The sequence below is a fragment of the Accipiter gentilis genome, chromosome 14 (assembly GCF_929443795.1).
Source record: "Accipiter gentilis chromosome 14, bAccGen1.1, whole genome shotgun sequence".
NCBI classification, from domain to species: Eukaryota; Metazoa; Chordata; class Aves; order Accipitriformes; family Accipitridae; genus Astur; species Astur gentilis.
In genome coordinates, this window is record NC_064893.1 from 3,524,676 (window position 1) to 3,546,129 (window position 21,454).

Genomic DNA, 21,454 nt, shown 5'->3' on the forward strand with positions numbered 1-21,454 from the left:
TCTTCTCACATGAAGAGGTAGTTTTAAGCCTAACAGAAATTTGGTTGTGTATGTTAGGATTTGAAGATGACAAACAGAAGAGGGAAGTTTGGGAACTGCTAGTAGAACTGTACAAATAGTATTACTTATGTAGAGGTTACAATTCCTCTTTTCCACTAGAGTTTTGTATATTTCATAGGAAAGATCTGGGTGCGTATCCTGGTGCAACGCAACTGGTCTCATGTCCTAGCTAAGTATCTAGTCTGAGAATATTTAATGTTTTTGCTGTTTTGACTGCAAAGGTGAAATAATTGTTTGTGCGAGTGATTTGATTCTGTGTAGGAGCTGTTAGGTCATCTTTTACTAATAATTCTATATATAGGCATGTGGATGCATTACTTTACATTCTCTTGGAAACAAGCAAATACTCTGTGATAGTTACTTAAGTGGTGTTATTGTGCTCCCTATGAATATGCCCTACTTCTGAGCACAAAAATGGTATCACGTTCTTATGGAAAAAGAGCTTTTTCCAAAACCATTGTGGCTGCTATTGCAGTAATGGGATATCAAACAGGCAAAATTGTATGTGTTGTCAATGGCTACAATATAATTTCATTGACTTACAATGTTTAAAGTGAAAGCACGATGGTAAGCTTATATAAGGTGTCACATTGAAGTAATTGCCCACCAACTTGATTTTATGGCCAAAGACAACATTTTAATATCCATATGCATTCTGAGGAAACTCCAGCCTGTGTGGAAACACAGAGATCAAAGGATGCCATTAAGCATTCAGATACTATGGTGCTGAGAAGTACTTAAATAACCCAGGAAATAAATAGATGAAGTAAATGTGGCTAAAAGTAAATGAGAAAGTTGATTTAAATCTTTGAATAAGAATTTGGTCTAAATGCAAACAAGCAAAAAAGGGGGTGGTTTAAGTCACTGGTTTTACTCACCCCAAATGTATGTAGCCAATTTTACTTATTTGAAGTTTGCCTAAGTCTCTTTGCTTATCCTTTCATTATGCCAAGATTTCTGTTCAGCATTCTTCAGGCTAGTCTGTTAGGCTGGAGTCAGGTGATAGAAAGGAGCCTGTGTTTGGGTCCAGAGGAAGGACATGAGCTGGGACTGTCAGGCCTGAGAGCTGAACAGAGCTACCTGGCTGTGCGAAAGGGGAGCTCAAGGAATACGGGTGCTCCACTCATTCTCCTAAATTGTAGATCTGAATTGTTGTATTGGGCCTGGCTGGCTGGAGTTAACTTCCTTTACAGCAGCCTGTATGGTGCCGTGTGTCAGATTTGTGATGAAAACCGTTCTGATAATGCACCAGTGTTATGGCTATCACGGAGCAGTGCTTGCACTGTGTCTGTGCTAGAGGTGGGTAAGGAGTTGGGAGAGGATGCAGCTGGGACAGCTGACCCCAACTGACCAAAGGGATATTCAATACCGTATGGTGTAGTGTTCAGCACTAAAAGCTGGGGGAAAGGAAGAAACAGGGATGTTTGTGGTTATGGTGTTTGTCTTCCCATGTAGCTGTTACGCATGCTGAGGCCCTGCCCTGCTGCCCTGGAATTGGCTGGACATCTGCCTGCCAATGTGAAGTAGTGGAAAAAATTCCTTATTTTGTTTTGCTTGCGTATGCATCTTATGCTTCTCCTAGCAAACTGTCATTATATTGATCCACAAGTCTTCTCTCCTTCCTCCTGTTTTCTCCCCATCCTGTGGGAGAGGGGAGCGAGCGAGCAGCTGCATGGGTGCTTGACTGCTGGCCAGTGTCAACTCACCACAACAGTGCAAATCTTCAGGAGAGAGCAACTGCTCTAACAACTTAAACCAGGAACAAATGTGCTGGAAGAAAATCTCAGTAAGTTAAGGACTAAGAACCACCTACTCAGATTTTAAGGAGAGTTGTTTTGAATGTCACATTAATAACTGCTTGGAAAGGGAATTTTACTGAGGAAAGAGCAGTGCTAGCTCCAACTACAGAGGAAAAGGAACAAAGATGGGGCCCGATAGCAGCAGAGGTGAACTCTGCTCCACTCCTGTTTTACAGGGCTTTACTTTCCTGTCTTCATTCTCTGTAATGAACATCTGCTTTCCTAATTCTTGAGATCTTCAGGCTGGGAGGATGGAGGGCACACATTGTGCCAGTGAGTAGCAAGAGAGCAACGAAAAAGCATCTTTTGCTCCTAGAAGACATTTTGAAGTTGCTGCAGTGTTGGGTTTCCCAGGCAAAACCAAGACCTGCAGCAGCTCTGTGTTCTTTTTATGCTGCTTGATCCATCCTACTCTGTTTTTTTTTTTTTTTTTTTTTTTAAGAGCAGTGAAATGGATCAGAAGTGCCATCAGGTTAAGAAATGGGAGAGGTGGATTTCTGTTGATGTAAGGATTAAATTGGTTAAGTATGCATACCTTGATTATTTGCTCAACACATGAATGGGTATCTGTGGATATCGGAAGCAGGCAAATGGTCAAAGGAGTAGGTTAACAAAAGGAATAAATGGAAGTAATGGGATAAAATTAAGAATGGGCCACTTAAATACGGTGGAAAGTGTCCTAGCAGTATGCATCACTAAAATTTGTTAAGTATTGTTTGAGGAAAATAGGTTTTTATGAAACCTTAAGTTAGATATTAAACTCTAGAAAAGCATCAGATCAAGAAGGAGTTCAGTAGAGGGTCTGTGGGGATAGGGTAGATTACTTTGCGCAGGAATGCTTGGAAGTCACAATAGACACCTTTGCCCTGCTCTCTCTTTTGCAAATTGGTTAAACAGGCTATAGAGTTTAGGTGACTTGGCCAGCAATTCACAGAGGTTCAGTGGCAAAACTGAGCCTCCGAGGCGCCAGACCTCCTATTCTAGCCACCTCGTGGCAAACTTCCTCTCCCACAAAGAAATGGCTATTTTTCATTAAAAGAGGACTAATTGCAAGGGTGAAGATGGCTTGAATACTGGTGTGCTCTCACAGCTGTACTGGTATACTCAAGCTTGATGGAGGAAACCCAAGTAGATCTTTGCCTGGGCATATACAAACTAAATACACGTAGCTTCTATGTTCAGAAAACTAATGATAAATATGGACGTAGGAATTAGCTTTTTCTTAAAAGTAAAGATGCTTTTTTAATATATATATGCCAAACACACAAAATGAACTTCCATTTAGAAAGATGCATGAAAATAATTTATAATGAACAAATAATGTGAGGCTGTGATCAAAACTCTTATATTCTGCATTTTATTGCTTTATTTTTGTAAATTTTTTATCACTCTGAAGTTATTAGTGGCTATTTTTATATTCGTTTTTGGTATGCTAGTGTTTCTAAACACAGATTTTTGTAATGGTATGCATACTTGTGCATGTGTTGTGCATACCTTTTGTAATTCTACATATTGCAAAAAAAATCTGCAAATTATGCCATGTCTGAATTATATTAATCATTTGAAAGAAACTCATGTTCAAAAACTACATTAATTGTTTTTTAAACATAACACTAAATTTGTAGCAGGTTGACAAACAATTTGATGCCAATTATGTTATGAGATGGTAAATGTTGACCTACACTTTTTTGAAACAACTAAACTACATTTAGGGTTATCTATTGAAGTTTTGTTATTGATATCAGTAGACAAGAAGATCAGGGCCCTTGCATAGATCTCAGTGATTTTTCATGCAGGGAATTGAGTATGTGTTTGTCCTGGTTGAAGTAGATGGCAGCAATCCAAACAGCTTCTTTGGGAAAAGAATCAGGACTGCTAAAAACTTTTTAATGTGGGTAATATACACACACATTATATGTATATGCACATTACATTATATATGTATGTGATAAACAATAGCAAGATCTTTGGAAAGATTTTTCTGCTCTTGAATTGAAGGGAATCAAAGACACTTGTGACTGCTCTCTAAGGAGCACAGTGATAGTTACTCTTCAAGGGTGAAACTGAGCAGCCCAGTGATTTTGGCCAGTTTTCAAATAACAGGTGCAAACAAGAAAGTGTTGCTGTAGCTGCATGTTTTGTTTTAGTCTCTGATCAGGTTTTCTGCCTTAAAATATTGTTTGTTTAGAAGGAGTTTCTTTAAGAAACAATAGGGACCCAATGGCAAATCATTGCATGGCAACTTTGTTAAAAACAAAAACAAAACCCCCCAAACCCCAAGCCAAAACACAAATCCAAACCAAACAGTACCTAATAAAGAATAGAATTGTCTATGTGGGAAAATATTAGCAGATGTGACAAATGCTTCATTCATTGTTTATTGATAATCCAGTTACTGTTAATTGCTGCTAAAATGATCAGTAAGTCTTATGCTGTTTTCCTATTGTAAGGCATTAAACAAAAAAGCTGCTGTTACACTGCTCTGAATTGAAGTGATCGTCCTATATGTCCAACACATACTACTGTTACTGCGTGTGGTGTGTGACATACCCTACCCTAGCATAATGAATGAAACATTGTGAGTTTGTAAGTATATCTACAGCTTCCAGCAGATTAAGGCTATTGACAAAAAGGTGAAGCATGCTTTGGGCTTCAAGTCCTTAAACCCCTCATCCTTATGCAAATTTCATTAGAAGGGTGAAGCTGTGTGATAGTTTAAGGCATGTTGAATTTGGAATATATTTAATTAGAAATTAATACGTTGTGATCTATAATGTGAAAAGAAAGATGTGGTACCCAGGTGTTGATGAAGACCTGGTATGAAGAAAAGTAACCCTGAAGATCCTCTGTAATGATTAAAAAAAAAATTGCTCCCATTTATCAATGGGAAAGGCTTGGAAAACATAAAAAGCATAACATTATTGATCTGCAGTATTTGTGGCATTATTAACTATGTTTAGCAGTTATAACAGGAGGTTTTCTGTCAGATGAGCTCAACATAGGAGAACCATAGGAAAACTATGTGGGATTCTTGCTCTTAACCTGGAGCTGCACGTTTTATGGCAGTGCATCTTCTAGTATCTGCAAAAGGACAAGAATATTTTAGCTTGTGAGGCTCAGTTCAGGTGAAGCTTTCGGTTTCTTCAATAGATGGGTGTCATTGTTTAAGCCCAGCCAGCAACAAAGCACCATGCGGCCACTCATTCACTCCTCCCCTCCTGTGGGATGAGGAGGAGAAAAATATAATAAAAAGCTCGTGGGTCGAGACATGGACAGGGAGGGATCACTCAGCACTTACGGTCATGGGCAAAAACCAGACTTGACTTGGGGGAAAAAAATACAAAATCAATTTAATTTGTTACCAATCAAATCAAAACAGTATACTCATAAGTAAACCCAAATCTTAAAGCACTTTCCCTCCACCCCTCCCTCCTTACCAGGCTCAACTCCACTCCTGGTTTTCTCTACCTCCTCCCCCCCAGCAGCACAGGAGGATTGGGAATGGGGGTTGGGTCAGTTCATCACATGTTGTCTCTGCTGCTCCTTCCTCCTCAAGGGCAGGACGCCTCACTCATCCCCTGCTCCAGCATGGGGTCCTTCCCATGGGAGACAGTTCTCCACAAATTTCGCCATGAGTCCTTCCCATAGGCTGCAGTTCTTCAGTCACAGACTGCTCCAGTGTGGGCTCTCCCATGGAGTCATGGCCATTTTGGGGGGCATCCCCCTGCTCCGGCATGAGGTCCTCCCTGGGCTGCAGGTGGGCATCTGCTCCCCCGCTCCCCTCCACGGGCGCACCTCCTCCCGTCCTTCTTCACTGACCTTGCCGTCTGCACAGGGGTTTCTCTTACATTCCAATCTCCTCCCCCACTGCAGGTTCCCCTTCTTAAATATGTTATCCCAGAGGTGCTAGCACCGTTGCTGATGGGCTTGGCCTTGGCCAGAGGTGGGTCTGACTTGGAGCTGGGGAAGCTTTGAGCAGCTTCTCACAGGAACCACCCCTGCAGCCCCTCCCCCGCTACCAAAACCCTGCCACACAAACCCAATACAATGGGCTTTATTGCTATTTTGTTCTACATACAGAGTAGGTAAGGAAATCTGAGGGTCCAGCCCTAGAAGCTATGGTATCAGTAGGAATGCCATGAGAGAAGTAATTTCCCATAATTGTCACCAGAATTCAAGTATGCTGTATTAAGGCAAGCACATGAAGAGCACCCATAAGAGCTGACCACCTTGTTAACCACATAATAAAATCAAGGCTGAGCTGTCCTAAGTTTGGATTCAGATTTTGGAAGCCTTCAGTCTTGTTTAGGAAGAAGAATTCAAGGCAGACCACCTCACTTGCTTCAAGCTGACAAAGAACAATTTGATATTGAAATGAAGAACTTCCAGCAATTTTTGACTGTGATATTCTGGTGAAATCCTGACTTGCCTGGTGAGTTTTTTAAGTATTATACCCTTATTTATAAAAGATTTTGAAAAGTTCACAAAAAATATACACCCAATTTCCAAACTGGTCTAGGTTGTGACTGTGTATTGTATTATAGATTGTAACTGGTTTTAAAAGTGGCATTGAAACCAAGAGTTGGATGAAACTGGAATTAGATTAGAACTACTTTAAAAATCTTCGGTGAAAAAAGTTTTCACTATAAAAGGTTGCTTCATTGCACTAAAATTAGTATGTCCGTGTTTCAACAAATTTTCTTTTGAAGGTGTTACTTTGTGTGTCTTTGGAATTTCCAGTGAGAGCCATGGAAGACCCATCCCGAACCAAAAGGTGACTTTCCCAATATGGCCAAGTCCGTGGCTGGCTACAGACAGATCTTAATTTGGGTTTTCATAGACCAAATGCAAGTAATTGAATTAACTGCTGAGCTAGGTTACTGTTTAACCCATGCTCTGTTTTTAAAAAATTCAAGTTACTGGTTTCTTTGTTTTACAACTTGCAAATCCTGATATGGTATGTAAAATCAAGTTTTTCTTTAACTAAGAGAAGAAGAGTCTCTTGGAATTGCTGTGAGTCCCTTCTATGCTGCCTAATCAAGCTTCTCTTTCATACATGTTCAACATTCAAAAGTTATTTTAAGTTCATTTTTGGGGTGGTTCTGGATGTGCAGATTTCTAAAAGAAAGCAATTTAAACTGAATTCTGGCTTTGACATTTCTTCACCCAAAGTCGTTTCTGGTGCATGCAAGGTAGACAAAGCCTGACAAACGAAAATATAGAAAAACTGTATGTAATACCATATTTAAATTCTGATTAGGCCAAATTAATATAATTTGAATGCTTTGTGGTTGAAATGCTGAATAGCAATCTTTCACATAGGAAAGACTAACTGAGAGTATTCCATGGAGTATCTTAATGCATTTCTTAGTTCCAAAGAGGCCATTTATGGCCTGTTCTTCCTCATGGAGAGCAGAAGGATTATGTTGATAAGGGAATGCTGTAGGTTTTAAAAGGATCTTTTAACATATGTAGCAAGATTGTCTGAAAAGAGACGATTTGTGCTTAAGGCCCCTTCAAAATTGAAATTGAGCAAATATTAAAAAAAAAAAGGGGGCAAGTTATTGAACTGGAAGGCTTATGAAAGAGCACTTGTGAAGACAGTGCAATGATTTAGTAAACAGGATCGTGTCTCCTTTAGGTGGTCATTGTGGAGACTGAAACAACCCAATGTAAAATAATTTTCAGGGTGAATGACAAGGTTTTGTTTTGATAGCAAAGATCCTTTAGACAGCTACAATATGCATTTATTACATTAGGGTAGAATGGTATTTTTTTCCCTAAGAGTGATGAATACCTTTATAGAAATGTTTTGGGTTTCTTTTTTTTATGGAAAACAATGTCTTCCTCTTCATAATGGAAATCTTTTCAAGTCTGCTTGTAAGTTGGCTTCACAGTATACAAGTTTTAGAAAATCCTTGTTATTCTTACAGGCTTATTTTCTGGATGGTTTCTTATGTTTAATATGGCTCCCTGCAGAATAAAACTTACAGAGCAGTGGGAATCATGCACTACTCCTATGAAGAAAATGTGTCAAAGTCTTACTCCTGATAGGAACCATCTTCTAATTTCAGATTTAATTGCTTTCCTACGTCATCTCCTTTTGGGAGAAGAGATGGCAGAAGAGTAGGAACTGTCTTGATTTGATGATCTTAAAGGTCTTTTCCAACCTAAATGATTCTATTAAATGAGTGGGTAAGTCTCTTGAAGGCTTATTCCACCATGCTGGCCCCAGTCAAAAATGTTTCTGCCTGTTCTGCCTTTGTCTTGTCATGATCTGTAGGGCCTGATCTTCTGGTTTCTCAAAAATGGGATTGACTTTTGTGTGGCTGCAAGAATCTTTAACTAGAAGGCTCTTTTTCTCTCCACTCTCAAGACTTGTTACTTCTGGTGGCTGTGCACTATTATCTATCATGTGTTTTAAGGAGTATGGTAGCTTCCCAGAACAGTAGCTTTTCTGGCTCTCAATGTTTTTAGGCACACAAACTTCTGCTACGTGTCCATGGATGAACAAGCTCCTTTCCAGTAAGCCAGAATGTCGTTTAGATAGGGAATCATTATGATCAGGCCAAGGCCAAAATTACAATTCTTGTTATCCTAGTTAATAGAGGAAAGTTTTATATAGCTTCAAGCTGTATGTGGTAGAAAACTCTGAAGATGAAATGGTTTGCAACAAGAAGAGCAGAATGCTTCTTAAATCAAATTATTAATTGGATCAGAAGCATTAAGGTCAACTCCAAGAGCTGAAAGCAATGTTTAGAGGAAAGCTTCTATGCTGTGTGTACCCTGACATTCGTGATTCCTAGATGTCATGTGGGTCAGGAAAAACACAAAGTCTGGATTCCTAGATGTGAGTCTTTCTTTCCCAGCCAGTTCCAGAAAAGGCTTTTCTGGACCAAAGATGCAGCAGTCTCCTGCAAAGATATAGTTGTTCCTCACTTTTTCTGTGGTGAAACCAACATCCTTTGCCTTTCTTTCCTGTTTGAAGCATGCAGCATGACTGCTGGGGTTCATCTAGAGCAATAAACCCAAGCTGATTATAAAATAAATGATGACCTAGTCATTTACTGCTGTGCAGCTGTTGTGTGCATATTCCTATCCTGCAGTCTCTAGTCAGCATGCTGCAGAGCAACCTGACTAGCAAATTGACTAGGGCTTCTCTTGTGAACCTTTCAGCTTGCTCTCAATAGGTGTAAGAAATATGTGAAACATTTTCATTAGGGAAAATCGTTCAGTAGGAGTGAAAAATATGGTTTGGGGGGGGGGGGGTTATGGTTTGAAAACACGTTGCAGTATCTCAGTCTCGAGACACAGCAATTCAAAACACATGGCCACATAAAAGTTTTTTTAAAAAAACTTCCATTCAACTTTAAGATTCCTAAAGCTATAATTAAAAACCTCCATGAGTTTCTTGAAAAACCCTTTTTCTGTCAGAAGCTATGTTAGTACCAGCCAGTACTAACCATTTAAATTTCCAGAGGACTTAAACTTAAGTAAATAAATGGAGACCATTCTAGCATTACTGCCTAACCTGAGAGGAATCTTTCCATGAAAGAAAGCACCATGGGCAGTGATAATCTCTCTAACTTTCCAAATTAAATTGTAAATTAAAGTTCAGTACTATTACTAACATAAGTATAATTAGGCAGTGGTTAGTTAGCTATGTTATTTTTACCTAGAAAATGCTCCTTTTAAACTGCAACCTGGACATTAGATGTGAAGATGAGTATCACTGGAGAAAAATACAATGTCCAAAGACCCGCTAATATAGAGAAAAGGGAGAGGAATACCATTCTAGCTGAAGAAAAATGGAGACTGTATTGGTTTTGTGTGGCAAGGTTTTGGTAGCGGGGGGGGGGGGTGGGTGGGTTACAGGGGTGGCTTCTGTAAGAAGCTGCTGGAAGCTTCCCCTGTGTTCGAGGGAGAGAGCGAGCCCATACCAGCCGGCTCTAAGACGGACCCGCCGCCAGCCAAGGCCGAGCCAATCAGTGATAGTGGTAACGCCTCTGTGATAACATTTTTAAGAAGGAAAAAAAAGTTGGGACAAGGAGAAACAGCCGCCGGAGAGAGGAGTGACAACAGGTAAGAGAAACAAGCCTGCGGACACCCAGGTCAGTGAAGAAGGAGGGGGAAGAGATGCTCCAGGTGCCAGAGCAGAGATTCCCCTGCAGCCCGTGGTGAAGACCCTGGTGAGGAAGGCTGTGCCGCTGCAGCCCAGGGAGGTCCACGGTGGAGCAGATATCCACCTGCAGCCCGTGGAGGACCCCACGCTGGAGCAGGTGGGTTCCCGAAGGAGGCTGTGACCCCGTGGGAACCCTGCGCTGGAGCAGATTCCTGGCAGGACGTGCGGATCTGTGGAGAGAGGAGGAGCCCACAGAGCAGGTTTCCTGGCAGAGGGACCCACGCTGGAGCAGTGTGCTCCTGAAGGACTGCACACCGCGGAATGGACCCATGCTGGAGCAGTTCATGAAGAACTGCAGCCCGTGGGAATGGCCCATGTTGGAGGAGTTCATGGAGGACTGTCTCCCGCGGGTGGGACCCCACGCTGGAGCAGGGGAAGAGTGTGATGAGCCCTCACCCTGAGGAGGTGAAGTGGCAGAAAATAACATGTGATGACCATAAACCCCATCCCTGTCCCCCTGTGCCACTGGGGGGGCTTGGTGGTGAAATCCGGGAGTGAAGTTGTGCCTGGGAAGAAGGGAGGGTTGGGTGGGAAGGCGTTTTGAGATTTCGTTTTATTTCTCATTACCTTGCTCTGGTTGATTTGTAATAAATTGAATTAACTTTCCCAAATTGAGTCTGTTTTGCCCGTGACGGTAATTAGTGAATGATCTCTCCTGTCCTTATCTTGACCCGCAAGCTTTTTGTTATATTTTTCTCTCCCCTGTCCAGCTGAGGATGGGGGAGTGATAGAATGGCTTTGGTGGGCACCTGGTGTTCAGCCAGGGTCAACCCATCTCGGTGATAATATTTATATTGAGGGAGAAATGCTGGGGATATACCAGCTTGTTGCTGTAAGAGGAAGGAGAGGCAAGACTGAAGATTTTAGTAAGCTAAATATGAGTAATATAGGTAAATATCTAATGCAGTAAATAGAAGTACAAGATCAAAGTAGTGAAGGGAGATCAGTGATCATATATCAGCAGTCTTGTTTGTTTTGCTTTTAGAAACATCCATCTAAGGATGGTGGTACAGGTGGCTGTGAAGAAAATGAGAAGATTTTTCTCTAACTTTTTCTGGGGAAGTGACAGCCAGCAGGTAGCAATGGTCAGAGGCTAGCAGGGAACAAAAGGTTGTTTCAAAGTAGCTTGCATAAACCAGACTATGGATAGATTGGGATGGAAATATTAGCACATTAGTGACAGCAGATAAAACAATGTTTAAAGAAGAAAGAATCCAAAGAAGGTTGTCTATGAGAAATAACTTTTTATGGAAAAAAATTTGCATATCTCTAAAAGCAATAAGATGAAGGAAGAAGGAGTAGTTCCTAAGAGGAACTTAATCCTAAATTTCACTGGTACTTGACACAAAATAATCCAATCATAGAATCATTTAGCTTGGAAAAGACTTTCAAGATCGAGTCCAACCATCAACCATGCCCACGAAACCATGTCTTGAAGTACCCCGTCCACTCGCTTTTTGAATTCCTCCAGGGATGGTGACTCAACCGCTTCCCTGGGCAGCCTATTCCAATGTTTGATAACCCTCTCAGTAAAAAAATTTTTCCTAAGATCTAATCTAAATTTCCCTTGCCTCAACTTGAGGCTGTTTCCTCTTGTCCTATCTCCAGCCACCTGACAGAAGAGACCAACACCCACAAATCCTTTCCCCCCAAAGAGTCTTTCTAATGTATTCCTCACTCAAAAACTATAAGCTAAGTTACATCTTAGAATAGCTTTATCCAAGCTTATGATGGTGCTCTGTCTTGATTAAAAATTTTAAAAAGCTGCAATGTGAATACTTTTTTGGTGTAGTCATTAGAATAATGTATGAACCATATAAATTTTATGTTTATTGATAGTGTAAATAGGAGTGTTTGCTCTAACATATGAACTGTGTATGTCCCAAACAGTAGTCTGTGCAAGGCCAGAATCCTAGAGGGGGGCAGGATTTACTTCATGTTTTGGAAAAAATCAGAAAATTAATTTCAAGTAGTCCTAAGCCAGAGGTATAAAGTCTGTGCAAAGTAATTTCAACCTAAGGGCAACATAAAAAGCAAAACAAAGGTTTATGATGCACTAAGTGAAAAATTTAGACCAGTGGATAAACCAGTGCATGAAGCCTTTATAAAGCCCTATCATCACCCAAGTCCTACATTAAGGATAAAAGTAGCTTGTTCTCCCATTTTTAGACTTCTGCCTAAGGCATATTTCACACAAAAACCATATAGTTTCCTTTAAAAGCTGTCTTTGATTACTAAATAGTTTTGCTTAGAAACTGTACCTTTACCCTTTAAGTGTAGAGGCAAAGCTTTTAACACAGTGATAAATGTTCTCTTGTATTTTGTATGGTGCTGCAAATAAGCAGGTAAAGGTTTTGGCTTTTGAAGGAGGGTGTGTAACTAGAACTGTAATTTGCATTTGCACATTATTTTTACTGTGGAATTAAGCCCAACAGCTTGTTTAAGTCGTTGGGAGGGTGGTAGAGCTGAACAGAGGTGTAGCAGGTATTGCAGCTGAATTACAGGAGGTATAAGCCACCCTTAAGGGAGACACGCAGCAGGGAGGACCGCTCACTGCATAAAACTGTCAGTGAAATCTCATAGAAAACAGGCAAGTCTGGAAGTACTAGTTCTAGCTGGACAAGAAATAGATGACAAGTTATATGAGTATCTGCAAGAGATGTGTGTAAAAGTTGTCACTACATGTGTGGTATATACAGGTATATTTTGAGTAAGGGGATTGTAATTCCTTAGTTCTCACATAACAAGAACTTTGCTCTTGTGGTTATGCCATCTGAAATTCTGAAGTATTATATCCCTTTTATGTACCCTTGCCTCTTAAAGCATATAAACCCTTTTTACAAAGTTCATCTTGCTGGTTTTTATGCATTCTTAGACTTTTCAATTTTGTGTATGAAAAGCTAAAACTTTTGTGTTGTTGTCAGTCAATGGAAGATTCTGTGTTACACTGCAAAGTGTAACCTGACCTTTACCACCTTCCAAAAAGCAAATGCTGAGCGTCAACCCCACAGACATCCAGGGCAGGGAGGAGAACAGATCCTGATGGGACTATCTGCCAAAGATGTGCACGGAACTCCTTGCCTCAACGTGTCCTCTCCAATGCCATGGGTTGGTCCTCTCTGGGCTGGGCTTTGTAGGTAGGCAGAGGATCAGGAGAAGGCTGCTGGGCCTGCAGCTGGTATAGCAACTGCTCTAGAGTTTTTTGTATGAAAGCCATTGGGAAATACAGGACTAACCCCTCTGATCCCCAAGCGATTTTGCAGACTAGGCCACCTGCTGTGCACTGGAATTAGAGTTTATTACGCTTTTTGTAAAAAATAATAGTTTTAATCCTGCATAATCCACTGCAGAAGAGACACTTTCTTAAGTACAGAAAGCAACTGAAGGCCTGGAGACAATCTGAAGTTAAAAAATGCCCATTTTTTAAAAGTATGTTTTTGAAGGAAGCAAACCTTCCCTCAACCCATCATTTAAGTGATTTATTTAGTCTTCATGTAGACTAGAATTTCAGACAGTACCTAATCCATCTGCTTATAGAGAAAGTTGTCATTCATTCTCCACCTGACAGAAAAAGCTACCCTGGGGGTTAACTACAGGTTCTGGTACCATCTGAGGGGCGGGGGCAGCAGTTTGTTATTTCAGTTTTTATAGTCCTTGGCTCTGTGTTTGCAAAGCTGTTCTAAGTTCACTGCTAGGAGTCTGCCCAGCAGTGCAAGTGACCATGTTGATGCCTATTGTGGTGCAGGTCTCAGTGATATCTTGTAGCAAGGAGTTCCACAGGTTTTCACCGCTTACTGTTTGGAAAAGTTTTATTATTATTAGGTTTATGACTTTTCCATTTCAGTGGAGGCCTCTTTTCTCCTTAGGTGAGGTAGGGCGAATAGTTCCTGATCTACGTTTTCTCCATGCCATTTATTATTTTGCATATTTTGATCATGCTCATTTGTATTCACTTTTTTCTGTAAACATTCCCAATCCTTTCAATCTCTTTATCATTCTTACTCCATATCTCTTTCTGATGTATCTTAGATGGGCTAACCAGAAATGAACAAAGTACTCTAGATGAGGCCAAATTATTGATGTACGTAACAGGTGAAATCCTGGCCCTGTTGAAGTTGCTGGGAATTCACTGACATCTAAGGGCTGGGGTTTCTCCCAGTGCTGTCACATTTCCTATATTATTCTTCCTCCCATTTTTCATATATTCAACTTAAAAATTTGGCAGCTGAGACTTTAATCTAGAATCCTACTGATTCAGCATCCTCCATTAAATTGCTGTTAGTCCACAGATTAGCAGTGTAGCTCTGTGGACAGGATTAGTTCCCTCCCCAAAATACTTTGATGAAAAGGGTCAAATTTTGTCCTGATTCACATCAGTTATGGAACCACTCTTGATGTTACTTTTGAACAGCTGAAACTGGGGGCAGCAACCCAGACTTTCAAACAATGCTGTTTGTGTTCACAGTGACCTTTAGCTGCAAAATCTGCTAAAATACATTATTTAGTGTATGAAAGCAAACAAAATTTTTGCCTCAGTAAATGACTGTCCATAATGCAACATGAATATGAGGCAAAACAAGTCAGAGTTGTTTTGTTTTGTGGTTTTTTACAACATCTGTAAAAGAAATCTGTTAACTTCTGTTTCTTCCCGAGAAACATCTGAGAAATGTTCAGATTGTTGCTGGCTAATAAATACAGTAAATGAAATGTTAATAAATCACCAGCAATTTAGCCTGACAATAACATGGATTGACCACATTGATTAAATTGATTATGTTTCATATATTTACAATATGTAGACACAAGCCTAATTTATTTTCTATAGAGTTCAAGGTAGGTATCACTAGTTTAACAAAAAAAAAAGGGGGCAAAACAAAACAATGGAGTAATGTTTGTGGTTGCTATCTGCAATAATCTAATGCTGACAGAGAGCAGTATTTTATTTAGTAATTAACAGTGTAAAGGGGAGAGAAGCTGTCATGTTGGTTCTTAAGCTGGGGAATGTGATGAAAGATGATATCTGCGATCTCATCCTTTCCACTTGTTTAGGATTGTCAGGATGAGAAATGTCAGCATTATGAAAGCTCAGCTCTGCTCTTGATATGATAAAACCCTTCAAAAGCCAGTCTTTCTCTCTCTCTACCCCCTCCTTTCTCACTCTCGCACTTGCTTTTTTATTTATCCTGTTTTGTTAGATGGCAGAAATATAATTCTTTTCTTTCTTCCTATTATAAGCCACCATTTTTGTTTTATTGTATGTTTCACAACCCCTAATGCCCCACTGAAAATTACCTTGTTAAATGACAGTGTTTCAAAGCCATGAATCCTTTCCACCATTCCCTCAGAGGTTTGAAACAGTCAACAGACTGTAAAGAATAAATAATAAAAAAGTATTGATTATTTTGATGACTGTGAGATTCAATTAAGTATTAATTTTGCCCTCCAGTGGACCTATCAAGGTATTCAAAAGGGAGGATTCGGCTCAGCTAAATGTGTGCTGAGTGCTTCAGCCTTAAATAGGGAGAAAATGTGTTTACCTACAGTATTTGAAGAGGAGTGCATTGATGCACAGAGTCCAATATTTAAGTGCTGTGCAAATTAAGCCCTGGTGACAGTGACATTGTTTTCAGCGATATGAGTATTGACTAAAGAAGTGCATTTGATGACAGCTTAAACTATTTGTATTGATTAACATTTTCATAGATTATCATGTGTCATATCAAATTCACTTTTCAGACATGAATACATTAAAAAACCCATAGGCAAACATCGACCAATGTGAGGATGGGACAGAGGGAACATGCTAACCAACCTACTTGCTCGCTGGTCACCTGTTCTCTGCATAAGAACCATTTAGGCATGAACTTTGCAATAAATAGCTGCCAGAGAGCGCAACGAGGTCACTTGTTCTTTTCCTTTTTAGGTTTTTTTTTCCCTCTGGTTTCTGTGCTGTCATGATATTGTGCCTATTAGTTTGCAAACGGAATAATAGAGTGTGCTTGGAAATAATGCCTGACCCCCAAGTGTCCTCAATGAGCAGAAGATAAAACAGATCCAAATCATCAAGAAAAAATTTATATATATATGTGTGTGTGTGTGTAACGTTTTATGGGGGATATAATGTCGCAAACATAAGAATAATTGCAAACTGTATGTGTAAGTATATTCCCTAATTTTATCTTTTAAAAAATGGTTTCTGTGTTTTTTATTTTCAAAAGAAAAATGTGTGTTTGTCTGTGCTTATGGACTTTTGGAGCATAGTATTCCAAAGACAGGAATAGTTAGAAGAAATTTGTATCTCTGTTGAACGTATGTAATGAAATGGCTATTTGCTGCTGTGTATTTTCATAGAAATGCTGGAATGCTAGAAACTGTGTATTTGATTTTGTTAATGTTGTATAGCTGAGGATGCCTCTTTAAATCACTACGGAGCATTCACAGGGCGCTCCTCTTCTGTGGCGTTGGAGCATACAGGAATTTCTTTCCTTACTATGTTAAGGACAGGGTGAGGTGTGAAAACATACACACATAAAAAAGCACATCCCACAATTAAAGCTGTGTTGGTTATGTTGCTTTCATAGAAGTTTTTCTCCAAAGCATCCTGAATCTCTCACATGCTAGTTGAGCTTTAATAGGGTGGGGAGTAATGGAAAACTCATTGGATCTGTAATAGCTCTTCACTTGACTGCAGCCAGCAATAACAGCAGGAGCAGCCAGAGATAAGAGAGGGAGAGAGAGTGTGTGTGTGTGTATGTGTGTGTGTGAGAGAGAGAGAGGGAGTGGAAAAGAGAGTAGACGCACACCAAAGCTGCCACTTTTTTTTTCCCCTCACTCTTTTTTTTTCTTCTCTTCCCCCCCCCCCCCCCCTCCCCCCCCATCCTAGGATCCAATGATAGCTGGACAAGTCAGTAAGCCCTTGCTGTCACTGCGGAGTGAAATGAATACAGAGTTGAGAGGTGAGGACAAGGCAGCTACTTCAGACAACGAGCTGAATGAGCCCCTGCTTGTGCCTGTGGAATCAAATGACAGCGAGGACACTCCCAGCAAGCTCTTCGGTAAGTCTGTCTAGGTATTTCATTTCACTGCTACCATGTTGTCCGGAAGAGCAATCTCCCCCCGGTTTTTTTTTTTTTGGTGGTTTTTTTTTTTTTTTGGTTCGTTCAATTTTCTTGTAAGAACGGAGGAGTAGCTTGGTGCATGCAGACATACAGCCCTCTGCTCCCATTGCAACTGGTTACCAGAATGACAGCGTCAGTCCTGAAAACTTTTGTCAACAATGAACTTATTTTATGCAAGTTGCAGACATTTTATGTTTTCTTTTGATCCATGGTCTCTAATGTAAAAAATAGAAGGGGGGATCATTTTCTTGGAGTAGTTCGTTAACATTTATTGCATTAGGTGCTGATGTGTCTTGTATGCTACCATCTTTTTCTAAGGCTGGATTAAACTCAAAAGTTATAATTTTATATGGTAAAGATAAAGCTGGCTGAAGAGACCTGAAACATTCCCATAGAAAACCCTCTGTACTGAGTAAACAAAGGCTACCAAGGGTACTGCACATGGAGCTAATATTTTTAGAATTTAAAGTCAAAATTAACTATTTCTTCCAAAGCCTGTGCAAAGAGAAATTACCTTTTGAATTTTTATTTATTTTTAAATAGTCTAAATTATTCCAGATAAGTGTAACCTTCCACAATCAAAACAAAAGCGGCAAGAATGGCACTCCAACACAGACATCTGTCATTCAAACAGATGACACCCTGTAAGCCAACTCAAGCAACTCTGATCTCTAATCAGAAAAGGGAGCAGAGTTGTTGAGGCGCGTGCTTGAGTGATAGATGTTGATAGATGTCTGAGCTGGAGCAGCACTGTATGGTACATAGTGACATTTTGGGTTTAGAGGGATTGCTCTCCTGAAGGAGTTCCTTTTAATTATTTCCATTTGTGACTTGAGACAAACCTTAATAGAAATGGAACATTTCCTTATTTTACATGATCCTATAGGTGGAAGTTGAAGGGAAGATGATCTTGTTAAAGAACATGCAGTTTAAGGGAGAGAGGGTGAGAGCCCATTTTCTAAGATTCAAGTTTTGATTTCATAATCTGTAAGGAAATCTGTAGCAGTGTTCAGATTTCAGTATTCCAGCTACAGTAAGAGCTCCAAGATTTTTTTAAACAAAAGAATACATGCAATTTTCTTTTAAAATGTTCTTTACCCCTTACTAAAAGATATAGGACAAAATGTTTTTCTAAATAACTTCACTACAGATATGGGAAAATAATAATAATTTAAAAATCCTGAAAATTAATTTCTGGATTACAGTAATGACCAATACTGAATATCACATCCATTTTTAAGCACCCTCTTAGTAATCTTTGTTTCCATGGAAAGCATAATTTCCATTAGCAGTTTGAATGTTCAAAAAGCATATAATAATTCTTTTAGTTCATTTCATCTAGGAAAGAATTGTAATGTCTAAAATTCAGAGAGCTATTAGTTGTCTAGAGTAGTATAAATATCTTCAGCTGTGTTTTATGTATTTTATTTGCACAAATATTTAGGGTGCATCTATTAAATAAAGCAAGGCATATACAAAACAAAAAATGGACTTTCCATTTGAGTGTAGTGAAATGTCTGTTTGTTTGGTTTTAGATCAGGAAGGTCTTGTAATAAAAGCGAGGATAATTTTTTAGCCATTGTCGTTTGGATGCTCTACAGTGATAGTGAAATATACACAGACACTTTCATTAGAGTTGCCGAGTGGGATATAGAAATGATGTGCAGCAGTATCTTGTCTTCTGAACTGCAAATATAATTTATGTCCCTAAGAGCACTAATGAAAAAGGAACAAATTAATATATAGTGCTGTTTATACTGCTGAGTGTAAGATGTTTGCTAGCCTGATTCTTAAAGTGCTAAAAAGATATGTTCCCAAGTAAACAAAAGTAGGTGAAATAGTTCAACTGCCCCAGTATGAACTTATGTACCATTTATCTATGTTCTGTTACAATTACGACAGATGCTACAGATCTTTTAGCAGCAGCCCTTGTCAGTTAATTTTAGTAACTTTGAGAACATAAAAGAAAGGACAGCGGGGCTATTTTGATACATTTGAGGATCAAACCAAGCAAATTTAAAATAAAGATGATCAGCCTTTATGTCATGGATGCATCCCTTAAGACAGTTTTGCAGTAAACAATTAAAATAATTAAGTGTAGTTTTGTTTAAAGCTTTGATACATAAATATGGAGCATTATTCTATAGCTCTTTCTCTTTGTTTAATGTTATGAATAGTGTGTTAGGAAATGCATACTTTGGGCCTTTCTATGCAGTCTCTGAAATCAAATTATTTGTGGACTTATTGACATGTGATGGCATAGAGATTGACAATTTTCTTCTCCAACTTTCTTTCTTCTGATCAGAGATAAGAATTTTCTTTTTACAGTATTACATTTAATACACGCTGTGGGAAAATTTGCCCCAAATCTGTTAAGCAGGAGAGGGAGAAGTGTTTTAGAAAGTCAAGGGGAGGAGACGGTTCCACAGAGAACAAAGTTTTTCCAACTGCTCCTTTCACGTTTTTTGGAAAAATTGTGAAAATCACATGCTGATTTAGTTGGAATGAATGACCATCATTTGAGTATCTTGTTGATGTTAGTAATATTTCACGTGTCTTATTTTCATATAGATGAAGAGAGTGGAATGATTAGATGCTAAGAGCTTTCTTTTTTCTCACCAGACATGTTCTGCTTAGCTTCTTTTGATGGATGGGTTTATTTCTGCAAGGACCTGCATTACTTACCTATACCTTTTCCTAAAATCCACCTCCTTTTTCTCAAACTTCCTTGTTTTGGTATTTCACTGCATACCATAGAAACAGTGGGTATTTATTTTTTGTTTTGGTAGCGGATAGCACAATTAATCATAAAAATGGCACCTCTTCAACAACAGTCCCTGCTGCAGGTGAGGAAAGGGCAGGAGTACAATTAATTATACTTTTTTTTGACTTGGGAAGAGACGCAGTAAACTTTTGTTTCTCTTATGGGTGCTTTGCTGTCAGTGACAAAGCAGGTTGAATGCTGCAGCTCCTTGGGTCTCAGACATACCAGCACAAGCTGGGATAAGTTTCTGATCATCTGAAGCAGCTCCCACCTGAAACTGGTGCACAGGTGTCTGGGAAGATGCACTTTGTCACTGTGGTGCAGTTGTTACCTGTGAGTGATGACAGGAGCAGCTGTGATTAGAGGGGTTGTGCTTGCTTGTTGTTTCACTGCTTGCTTTCTCATGGTGGTGGTGGTTGGGTTTTGGTTTTTTTTGGGGGGGAGGGGGTTGAAAGAGAAGGCTGTCTTGTGGTCTGGGGGGTTGCATCTGTAATCCTCCACTTGTGCATTTATACCAGTGGACTTTTTGGAATCTGCATACCTGCATGCAAAAAGACTTTTGATACTGAAATTATGTGAAACAAGAAGGGAGTGAAAAACATGGTGAAAAATACTTTGAGATGCAAAATGTCAGTAAAGGACTCTATTCTGAAACACATTAGCTCAGAAATACAGTTTTGAAGTGTGGAGTTAGCACAGCTACAGTGTTTCAGTTATAGAAATCCCAGTTTTGTGGAGCAGTATGAGGTGAAGTTGCTTTGCAAGGGATCTTGTGGTGTATTATTTACTCTTCAAAATATTTGTGAAGCAGTATCTCCTATTTTAATCATACGATGTAATAAAGAAACAGAGAAACTGAGTCTGGCTGTTGATGTTCCTGGCAGTATCATTTTCAGATCAACTTGTCTTATTCTACAATATGCTTCAAATTAGTAACCCAGGCCAAATGCCATGGCTTTTACTAGAGAACGATTTTGTTAATGCTAAGTAGTAGCTTCACTTGAATAAACACATTGGGATTTGATCCTAAATTAATTAATCCTAGTTGCAATTTTATACAATAACTTTACACAAGTTTAGAATAAGTTATGAAGTATGGGTCTGAAAAAAATCTTTCTAAGGAAAAAACCCCGTCATGTTTAGATGTGTAATACTATAACTGTTGAGATTCAGAAGTTGGTATAGACCCTAGGCATATGTTGTGCATAAAATTCTATGTACAGTAAAAATCCCAGGAAAGAAGTGGCTAGTCCAAGCACCAAAAGCCCCTGTGTACTGAGGCTGGCTTTCCTGGAGTTGGATCCAGTCCTTAATTTATCCTTAATTGAAGGTAATTTGTGGCATAATTAGATAATAGTAAAAAGAAAGCTGGGAATGCACTTGCATGTTAAGGTGATTTTACTGTATTATAAAAAGTTGCTCTTTGAGATTGAGCCTGTAGTTCTATGCATCAAACTTATTTAAATAAATAAAGCTGTAAGTATATAGTGAGTGCAAGACGAAGCCTATAACTGTGGTCCAAAAGTGTTTC

The 21,454-nt window shown here is 39.4% G+C and overlaps 1 protein-coding gene across 4 annotated transcripts in view; it reads left to right on the top strand.

Moving 5' to 3' along the window:
* POU6F2 (POU class 6 homeobox 2) overlaps nucleotides 1-21,454 on the top strand; it is a 318,413-nt gene that overhangs the window by 44,721 nt on the left and 252,238 nt on the right. For 3 of the 4 annotated variants that reach the window (XM_049816960.1, XM_049816963.1, XM_049816961.1), the window contains exon 2: nucleotides 16,925-17,096. In XM_049816960.1, the coding sequence (XP_049672917.1) occupies nucleotides 16,925-17,096 (172 nt within the window). Of the gene's footprint in view, nucleotides 1-16,139; nucleotides 16,198-16,924; nucleotides 17,097-21,454 lie in introns of those variants that run through there. The other variant, XM_049816962.1, reaches the window with a different exon arrangement.